Below are 11,052 nucleotides of genomic sequence, written 5' to 3' on the forward strand. Positions count from 1 at the left end.
TTGTCAAACGTTAAATTGTTCATTTTGTCCCAATAGGGTTGATTACGAGTAGTCGATTTGCTAAAGGTGTCAAGTAACATTCAGTTCTAACGGATAGAGGTTTACATATTTTCAATTTTTTGTTTTTGTATTCTTTTTTTACTCGATGTAACATGTTGGAAGAAAAATGAAGACCTCGTCTTTTGTCGTCGCGGTATTGATCGACTAAACGAAGAGCTTTACCTTTGGCGTCGTCAGCATCGAAATCTTCAGGAGCTATTCCACTCGTCACTCTTTCTTTTTCGTTGAGTTTTTGTTCCATGTCCTCGATAAAAAAACTCCAATTCTTTTTTTGAAGTTCGCCTTGTTTTCTTAATTTTTGATAAAGTTGTTTTAAACGTCCTATTGTCGATTCAACCAAGTAAGCTTTTCCATAATTTTTAGAACTAAAATGAACAATGTTTTGTTCATAACACCATTCTTCCATTTTGTTGTTAAAAAATTCTCAATCTTGATCGGTTTGCAAGTAGATAAAAGTTTTATCGTCTCTTTTAATGTCTTCAAAAATATTTTTAAAACTGCTAAGCACTTTATCGGGAGTTTTTTTACTGGTGACTCTCAAATACACTTTTTTAGATACTCCATCTACCACAACTAAACAAAATTCAGGCCGATGAGGAGCAAAATTTAAATTAAAACTGTTCATGTCGGCCAAATCAGCTTTAAAATATTGTCGAGGTCTATCGTATGAATATTGATGCGTTTCGTAAACATAAGGTTTCCTAGGCGCTTGTTTTTTAACGTTGACATCCGTTGTTTATTTAAAAAGTAGAGTGACGTGTGACCAAGCTGTTATGAGACCGTTCCATTTGGCATAAATAGAACTTTCTAAAAGCGCTCTTAATTGTTCATAAAATTTTAAATCGGTTGGATTTTTTTTAAAGTGTCCAATTGAAGCAAAACTTTTTAAATTTTGGGTACGTCTGTTAATGCAAACAAACGACTCGATAATTTGGTCCGTTGATCTTCTACAAGGTTGTAAATAGCGTCTCTCAAGACATTATCCATTTTATTAGTCGGAATATTTTGTTATTGGAGCTTTTCTTTTTCTTTCTTCTGGATTTGTGGATGACGATCTAGTAGTTACTTTTTTTGCTCTTAATCCTATACGACCACTTCTAGTTAACATTGGGGTTTCAGTAATAACACTAGCACTTGTTGGTTCAACTGTAGTTGTTTCAGGTAAAGCAGTAGCACCTAATAATTCGGGAGCACTTTCAGGTGTTTCACTAAGTTCGGTTTTAATTGTTTCAGTAGGTTCTTCTTCTTTTTTAGTTTCTATTGGTGCTAAATAGGGATCGGATGCTCGTGTTCGCGGTTCTTTTTTGGGTGTAGGAATTTCTAATAAGGAAGACCTTGTTAACGGATGAGTGAATAAATTTTTCTTTTTAAAATTGGTAAGTAGTTTTAAAGCGTTGGCAAAATTTTCAATATTATTAGAATCCATTTCAAAACATTTTTTATAAGATATTAAAAGTGAATTTAAACAACCAAGTTGAGAATTATACATTGTACTCATTATCATCAACATTTCGAGTAAACTTTTTTCTTCGATTGTATTTTCTGTGCTGTAAAATTGATTTGAATTGGATTTAATATGTTGCAATAATCGCAACACTCCTCCTTTAGCATAAGTTTGTTCTACATCTTCTTTTAATAGGACTACATCTGTTACATCTCTAAAAGGTAAAGAAGGTACAGGATTGAAAAAAGTTTTAAATGTTAAATAGAGCATGGTTTCTCCGATTGGTCTGTTAGCTAATGCGTTTTCGTCATAGTTATTTAACATTCGAACATAAATATCTTTATTAGGTAGTAAATAACTGTTCACTTGAATGTATTCTCTCAAAATTTCAAATTTGAAACCTCGAAACATTTCGCCATATTGTATACATCTTTGTTGAATAATGTCTTTTGTTTCTGATAATATTTCAAAAGCTCTTTTCCACCAAAACTTTTATTGGTTATGGATTCGCTTTCTATAAAACTAGAAGTCATAACAGTGTAAGGATCTCGAGCTAGAGCGCTAGCATATACACCTTCGGATGTTAATTTAGTTTCGTTTCGGAAGGATATGTTGTATTTTTTAATAAAACTCCACAAATTCGCAAAAGTAAGTTGTCTTATTTAATAATAATCGGCTGCTATTCTCATGCTAGCTACAGAGTGAGAGGAGGTTAGTAAAGTTAAAAATTCGTTAGCATAAAAGGAATATTGTTTTGGATCGTTTATTTTTTGAAAGGCAAAGTTGGTGACATTGTTAATAATACTGGCTATGGATTCTTCTACATCTACAACATTGGCTTGATATAAAATATAAATTTTTAAATTGTTTAAAGTGGCTTTTTCGTTTCTCGGTTTATAAACGCGTAAAGCAACTTGATGTGATCCAAACCGATAATTGATTTGATTTTTACACATATCAACGAGATGTTTAGGTAAGTTGGGAATTTTTTTTACAGATTCGTTTTTATAAAGCTGTTCTAAAATTTCGCTCGAATTGGCTGTTTCGTGAAAAATTAAAAATTTACTAAGAGGTGTCAAAGTATAAATTTTTTTATGAGTTGATGGAATAGTGTTTAAAGTAGTAGAACGCGGTAAAGTGTTTAATGTAGATTGAATAGAGGAGGGAGGCGTAGTAGTAAGAGAGCTTTCTTGAATAGGAAATTTTCTTAAATTTCTCATCATTCTTAAAGATTCGCTTATGTTTCTTTGATCAATTTGATCATTGAATTCGCTTTGCTTATTCAAATTTAAAATAGTTTTAAAAGCATAAGCATCTCCTCCCACGTTGAGATATGTTTTCCATTTTTCTTGATCGCTTAATAAACTTGTAGCCAGATCGCTGTTCAGCATAGTATCTAAAGGTAGCAAAGCATTTAAATTTTGTTGAAAGCTTACTTCACCAGCGATTTGATTTTCGAGATTGATGGGATCTGCATAATTAAGAGAAGAAGGTAAATCATATCTTAGGATAAGCTGAGACAAATGCGATCTGTTTGTTTCTTCAGATTCTAGGTTAACTTCTGTGTTTACTTGTTCATCCATTTGTAATAATTTTTTATTAAAAACATCCATGTTGTAGGCATTTTTGGCTTTACGTAAAGTTAATAAAGGAGACGCGTGATAAGGTCTATATCTATTCATGTTTCTTAAAAATACAAATTATTTTGAAAATACAATTCTTTTTGACAATAATCAACGTCAAACTGCTGTCTTAATAAATCGATTACAGTTTTTGTAGGTTGTATAGTGTCGAATGAGATTAATTTATTAGCATAATAATTTATAATTTCGATATAAAGTTTAAAACGAGTAGAGTTGAAATATTCTTTTCGTAATTGTTATAAACAAAGTCTGTAATTGTTATAAACAAAACGTCGTAATTGTTATAAACAATATCTGATATAGCTTGATTTTTATCTTTCATTTTCTCTTTTTTCATGATGACTTTTTCGTTTTCGTTAAATTTTGAATACCGATATAAATATTCTTTGACAAAGAGTTTAATTTCTATACAAACGTATTCTTGAAAAGCGTTTTTTATTTGATATCTTTCGTGATCTGATAAAAGTTCGCATTTTAACATTTTTACAGCATTAAAACGTGTTAGAATTTCTTTCATCCATATTTTAATTTCGTTTTCATCAATGTCTTTTCATCTATTCATTTTATGGATAAAAATTTGTCCTCGAACAGCCAACTTTTGTCTCATGGCTTGACGTTTACTCGCTTTGTTTGAAGGATTACATAATTCGTAATTGTTTTGTAAAATTCGTAAAAATTCTTCGCTTTCCCAATCATTCAGAATCAGAACTGGGTCCACCGTCTGAAGATTCGTCTGAAGATTCGCACAATCCATATCGTTTTTGTCTTTTAATTTCTTCGAGTAGTTGTGTTGCTCTTTCGCTTTCACTCCATTTTCTTTTCTTTAGCGGATTTTCTTTTTCCTTATTTATATCGTTTTTATCTTCCTCGTTGGGTTTATTCTCCTTCTCTTGATTAGAGTTGTTGTGATGAGATTTGAGATAATATTGATTTTTTAATTGGTTAGCCTTGACATAGGGAAAAGATTGAAAACTAAAAACTTTTTTGTTAACGCTCATGTCTTTATAATCAAAGTCCAAAATGCCTTGAGCGTCTACTGGAACAAATACTTTTTGTTCTTTACTCGTATTCTGCGTTCTCAAGCGTGCTACCGAAGAGTTTCTTTTAATTAAAGCCAAATGTCCGTGTTGATTAGAAGTTTCTTTATTTAACAAATCGCTTATAACATGATGATGCATTTTGCCAGTAGAAGGAAAATCATTTTAAAATACTTTTTCAATCTCGCTGTTGTTATCAAAAGAAATAATACATTTGTAATGAGACACTAAATTGTTCCAACATTGACTGGCTTTAGAAGGTACAGAATGAAATATGGTAATGGTACCTACTCCGTGATGAGAACCGCTAGAACATGCGCTAGTATATTGTTGACTTTTTAAGCTAAAAGCACTAATATCATCGAATAAAAGTATTGTTTTTAATAGTCGATAACCGCTATTTTGAATACCGTATTTATCTTTGGAAAAACCAATGGCTCTCTGAATTACTGAATCTAAATTTTCTGGACTGTTAACTGTTTGTAATATTAATTCTATATTTGTTTTTCTCACACACTTTGTAAATATCTTTACTCAATATATATACATTTGCAAATACCCCCGAGGGTATAATAAACATTATAAACGTTATATACAATGTAATAAATGACACACCCACAACGTTCCTTCTGTCGCAATACAACAATAGTTTATATATAATACAGTTATTTACACTAATTACAACACCCCTTGATCTCTAGATCACAAAGTCCGCATACTTATTCGGAAACCTCCGCACTCGCGTCGATCTTCGGAGATTTAGGTTATCCGCGATGGGTTCTTCCGATTCTCTGATAGACAAGTCAGCTACAATGGGAGCAGGACGGACGTCCGACATGTGTCTCGGCAATCCATTGATTTCTACCGAAACTCCTCGTCCTTCATCTGAGACTCTTCCTCTGTTCCATTCGCTCGTGCATTTTGAGTCAGGTGGTTTTACAAATACTTCTTGTCCTCGTGTATAGTTGTGGAGAACTTCCGCGTTAGTTTTGGCAGAAATTGTGTGTGGTTTCCACTCGTTGGAAAATATAGCTTTGTAGGGGAGCGATGTTTCCTCGCCATTTTTTCTGGGAGCTATGTTATACCAATATACCATTTTTAACGGGTCTTTGCCACTTCTGGCTGCCATGCGCTTGATTGTGCGATGATGACGTTCAACAATTCCATTTCCAGATGGCCTGTAAGCGCAACGAAACAAGATGGACACTCCCCAATCTGCGCATAATTCACCAACGAGTTTTGAGCGAAAAGTCTTGCTGTTGTCAAGTAGAACTTGCCACGGAGGTCCTCTTTCTCGGAATATTTCTTCTAAATGGAAGCACACTGTTGTTTCTTTCTCGTTCTGTAGCCTTCTCCAAATTGCAAACTTGCTCCTTTTTCCACAGTCAATAATAGACAAGTAAATCTCTGATTTGTAGTGGGTTATGTCAATAGCCAAACGATGCCAGCTCTTTCCAACTTCAAGATTTCCTTCTTCCCATCTAATCGGCGCAGGATCCACCGATAAACATCTTTCGCAACTTTTCACGACTGATTCAACGTCTTTTCTGCAAACTTTCTCCTTCGGATATGTTTGTTTCATCAAATAAAGTGTTCGATTGACTCCAAAGTGATGAAGATTATGAAACGACTTCACATCAGGCGGTACAACGTTTGCTGTCATTGCAGAATGGTTTGCATGCAGCCAGTTCTGTGGTACTCTCGTAAGAGCATCGGCTTTGTTTTCTGCTGACTTTACCAGGAAAAGTTTTAATTTTATATTGCTAGATTAATTCCTTTTATCACGGCTTCTAACTCTGCAAGATTAATGTGAGCCGTATCATCTTGTTTCCTCAGCCACGAACAGTCTTCTACTATTTCCCCAGCCACTTCCAAAACTATGCCAACAGCTAAACTGCTTGCATCGCACCACACTGTTGCTTCAGAAATGTTTTTGACGTTCCATGACCCATGAACGGGATCTTCTTTTGTAAGTCTTTCATTCAAACTGCTTACTAATTTAACAACTCGTTCGTTCACCAAAGAGTCCCATCCACAACTACTCGAAACTCTTTTTAGATAGCTGCACGAAGGGCGCAGCCAATTTGCTATTGGAAAATGTCCGGTCAGCTGTCCGCACCAAGAAAAGATTTGCCGACGTGTCATTTTTCCTTCCGGAACTTTGGGTATGTTGTCACGTTTCCAACGGACTTGGTTGCATTGTTTGTACACTCGCAATCCAAGCACACGACCACCGACAAGTTTTTCTGGCAACTTAGAATCCAAGCAATATTTTTTCAAGAGTTCTTGAACTCTGCAACTTGACACTATGTTATTATTGACAATGATATCATCAATAAATGAATCCGTCCCAGACTCGACAAATTTATCTAAGGATAATACCTTTTTTAAGATTTTAGTCATTATTCTGGGCGCCACATTTAAACCAAAACCCAATCTTGTTAGACAGTAACGCTGCCCTTCATATTCCACAACTTGATATTTCCATAATGCTTCGTCGACACGAATTTGCAGGTACGCTTTCTTTAAGTCGATTATCTCAAGATTTTCTCCCAACTTTCTCCAGTTGCGAAGTTTGGTACTGCAAACATCGCCATCTGCAGTATGACTGGATACAAATTGATTCAACTCCCGGTAGTCCATCACCGGACGTATTTTTAACTTATTTCGTTGAGTTACTGCCATCAATGGAATGATGCCATTACATCTCCCTTCAAATGGTTTCAGCCATCCCTGTGCTATCCATTCACTTATTTCCATTGCGTACTCACTTTTAACGTCCTCAGAGATATGATAGTTTGGAATTTTGTTAGTTAACGTTGGTGGTTCCATCAGCCATTTCCAAGACACGCTCCAACTGCCATTTTTGAATTCTGCTACGAAGTCTTTATCAATCAGCTTTAGAATAGTAGACGAGGATACTTCACTCGTTTTTTCTTGAGAAACAGCAGTAGCACCGATAGTTAGTTGTTCCACATTGAAGTTTATGGTTTCGCCGTCCCTCCCGACTTGGACACCTCCAAGCAGTCGTATTGCGTCCATACCAAGTAGCATTTGATATTCGGGAACAATGTCTGCCACCAGGCATTCCAAATCGATGGTGGTATCATTTATAGAAAGATTAACAACAATCTGGTGTTTTATTTCAATTGAGTTTCCATTCATCATAACAACCTTTTCTTTTGCGAGTTTGACATTTTTTTCGTTTATAATTTCCCGACTTAAAATGGATTTGGAGCATCCAGTATCCAACAATGCTTTTATTTTTCTTCCATTAACATATACGCAGAGAGTTGGCGGTTTTAAATTTTGTGGGAAGCCGCTCGCACAAAAACGGGTGGCTTCCCTTCCACGTTTTTTGAGTTTGTACACTTTTTATAGCAGTGCAGGGCCAGGTGATTGTCCATTCCACACACAAAGCACCTCTTCTTGTCAATTTCTTCGCTACAATTTCGACTGATATGTCCATCCTCGCCGCAACGGTAGCAAGTTACGGTCTTTCTTCCGCGTCCTTGAGGAACCTGCCTTGGACTGATGGCAACAGGATTCACGCAACTAACAAAACATGATTCTTTACGACGTAAAATTACCAAACTTCTTGATTTTTCAGCGATCTGGTACAGCGACATTGTTGATATTGAGCATGCGGTTTGCAGCTGTTTTCTTGCTTCGTCAGGTAACCCGAGAATGAATGCGCACCTTATCCACTCTTCGCTTACGTGAGTTGATATTAGCTTGCTCAGCCTCGTTAATTCTGCGAGATATACGTCAACAGACTCGTTCTCTTTAAGACGGCGATTTACGAATTCTTCGTATGCTGTTAGCGGAGAAGCAGAGAAGGCAGTAGTCAGTGCATTTTTCACTTCTTTGTAGTCTTCTTTTATTTCATTACTAAGACCTTGATAAACGGCAAACGCTCCGCCAGAGAGAAATAAGGGGAGCACCACATGCAACTCGTCAACTTTTTGAAGTTTTGCAACCAGTTCCAATTTCTGTATCCATTCTGAAAACTCACCCGAACCATCGTATTGCGACACCAAATGTAATAAATGACACACCCACAACGTTCCTTCTGTCGCAATACAACAATAGTTTATATATAATACAGTTATTTACACTAATTACACTGTTATAATATGATAAGCTTCTAAATTATTTTTAGAAGATTCGATAATATTTTTCCATGTTTTGTATTGAGATTCACTAGGTTCTCTCATTTGTATCACAAATAACATTTCTGCATCAGGAAATTTTCCACAATGTAATAATTCTCTAGCCATAGTCGATTTTCCGCTGTTTGTAGGTCCTGTAATAGTTGTATTTTCAGGATATACATCTTGAGTAGGTTTAAAAGTATTAAATTTAACTTGTGAATTGCTTTCTTCGTCTTTGAGTTCAGTTTCTTTTGATGTTCCTTTTAAATAAAAATCATGAAAACCTTTTCCGTTTAATATTTCGGTTATAGATCTACCGTCTTTTTTTTCTAACGATACCTCTGCAGGTTGTTCTACAGTTTCGAGTTTTTGTTCAACAGATTTTTTTTTATTTTCTTCCATTTTTTATATTAATAAAAAAAAACAATTTTTTTATTTTATATCTTTTTTTTTACAAAAAAAATTTACAAAAAACGGTCTAATATTTTAATTATTTATAATTTTTTTAATGTCTATTCTTGGTATGTTATCCAATGCGTAAAGTAATTTTTCTTTTGTCCCGTTACGATTCCATATTTTTAACATTTGAAAACTTTTTTCTTCGATATTTATAATCGTCAGGGTTAGGGTTAGGTTAGGGTAAGGGTCAGGGTTAGGGTCAGGTTTAGGGTTCGGGTTTAGGGTTTCTCGTGGTTTTAACTATCTTAAACAAGGTTTCCAATTGATCGCCAATCGTCTTGCTAATTCTGTTAGTAATATAGTTTCCTCTATTAAGTTATGATTCGTTTTTTTCTCTAAAAGACAAGAACAAATATGTATTCTATTAAAATCTTCACAATGCTCACAATCTTCTTCATAACAGCCTAGATGACATACAAAACTCAAATATTCAAGTAAACATTCTGTACAACAACTTAAAAATGCTTCAGGGATTAACTCGCGTCCGTTTAGAGTGATTAGAATTAAACGAAAAGTAAAAAATCCTTTTATATCGTGATAATATTAAACTTCGTTTTCTGTATTTTCTACTAAATAAAAATTTTTTAAACCAAATTTTTTCAACTTGTTTTCAAGTTGTAGGGTTGTTAATTTTTGATCAAAAAAACAAAACTTCATTTTTTTTATTTACAAAAAAATTTTACAAATTTATATTCTTTTTAATATCGTATAATAAAGGTATCAAATCTTTTCGATTAAACATCGCCATTGTATGATAACGCTCTGATTCTTTTATAATATTTTTTTTCAATTTGAAGTAAATTTTGAATGTGTTCATCGCTACAAAATTTTTCTATATTCAGGTATAACTTTTAAATTGGCTTCTCGTATCGGTTCCAAAAGATAATGATCTCGAATTTTAGTCATGACTCCGTCATCAAAAACATAATTTTTTTGTGTAAATCTTTTTAAAAAATCAATAGTGTGCGTTTGTATTTTAACTTGTTTGTAATTAAAACTCATTCTATTTTGTTCGATAAGTTGATTTTCTTTTACCACTGGAAAAGGAAGTGGTCTACACAATCTTTTTGCAGCAAAGGTATCAAAGCCGTTAACATAATTTGAAAATAAGAGTTTAGAATTGGGTACTCCTTTAGCTCTATTTTTGTAATAGTTTTCTTTTTCTTCGTCTCCGTTGACGCTGTGAACACTATAACCTTTAGGTCCCGTAGCAAAAGCTTGAGCTATGTAATAAGGAGGAGGTATTTCGTTTTGAAAATGATCCGTTTCTTTGGCGTAGAGAGTGGAATAAAAAGGGTGAGTTTTTTTATAATTGGAATAATCCATCCAACGATTGCCAAATTTTGAAAAATAAATCCATTCTTCTACTTTTTCGCGAAACATTGAAGAAAGCATATTGTTTTTCTTTTTCTTTTGCGTAATAAAAAAACAACCAGAATCAGTATCTGTTACTACCGAATGTTTTTCAGCTCCATGATTTCTTAATACTTGTCCCAATTCCCAACTAAAACGTTCTACGTTGAGTTTAGCATAAGATAAAATTTGTGAAGCCACAATACGTAAAGATTTATTAATGAGTTTGTATTTTTCGCTGGTTGTTAAAATGAAAGCATTTTTATGATCTTTTGATTTTAAGAGTTCAAAGACGTCTTTCATTTCATGATGATTGTTTTCATCGTGAAATAAAATACTTTTTAACATTGCTCATCAAATTGAAAAGAATTTCTTTAAAATAATCGTCGTAATTAAAATCGAGAGTGTCGTAATAATCTAAACATACTTTTTTTTCAAAAACGTCCAATTTATATCTTTCAGGTTCAACACCAATAAACAATGATCCGTTATATAATAAATTTTGAAAATGAAAAGGGAGTAACAATTTAATATTTTCATCCGTTTGACCTTCTCGAATTAAAACATGGCGAATGTTTTGAAAATTTTCAATGATGTTTTGAAATGCTTTTTCTTCGTGATTGATAAAAGAAGTATTTAGTTTTTGCGCAATTTGTTGACTAAATGTTCTGTAATAACCGTAATTTGTAATTTGCAAGAAGCATCGACTACTTTGTCCCCCTTTTTATTGGCTTCTTTTCTTTTTTCCATGTTTCTTTTTACCATTTTTTGAGCTAAAGGATAACGCCATACAGGGAGTACTTTGTAAATTTTTTCATCAACACATCCACAACACGTAGTCAACCATATTAAAGTGTCTAAAATTTCCCACGTTTCATGCGAACTTAACTTCATGACCAATT

General features: G+C 33.8%; 2 protein-coding genes across 2 annotated transcripts; both read right to left on the minus strand.

The window, feature by feature from the left end:
• Nucleotides 1–4,881: 4,881 nt before the first annotated feature.
• LOC136086449 (uncharacterized) lies at nt 4,882–5,847 on the minus strand. The gene has a single exon (XM_065808746.1). The coding sequence runs from the start codon at nt 5,845–5,847 to the stop codon at nt 4,882–4,884; it is 966 nt and encodes a 321-aa protein (XP_065664818.1).
• Nucleotides 5,848–5,939: 92 nt separating this feature from the next.
• LOC136086450 (uncharacterized) lies at nt 5,940–7,349 on the minus strand. Its single transcript, XM_065808747.1, has one exon. It carries the CDS (start codon nt 7,347–7,349, stop codon nt 5,940–5,942), a length of 1,410 nt encoding a protein of 469 aa, XP_065664819.1.
• Between the last annotated feature and the right edge of the window lie 3,703 nt (nt 7,350–11,052).

Source organism: Hydra vulgaris, chromosome 10 (assembly GCF_038396675.1).
Source record: "Hydra vulgaris chromosome 10, alternate assembly HydraT2T_AEP".
NCBI lineage: Eukaryota > Metazoa > Cnidaria > Hydrozoa > Anthoathecata > Hydridae > Hydra > Hydra vulgaris.

Excerpts from the sequence above, each read along its gene's own strand:
- LOC136086449 (XM_065808746.1), bottom strand. The coding sequence starts at position 5,847 with ATGACAGCAAACGTTGTACCGCCTGATGTGAAGTCGTTTCATAATCTT.
- LOC136086450 (XM_065808747.1), bottom strand. The coding sequence starts at position 7,349 with ATGAATGGAAACTCAATTGAAATAAAACACCAGATTGTTGTTAATCTT.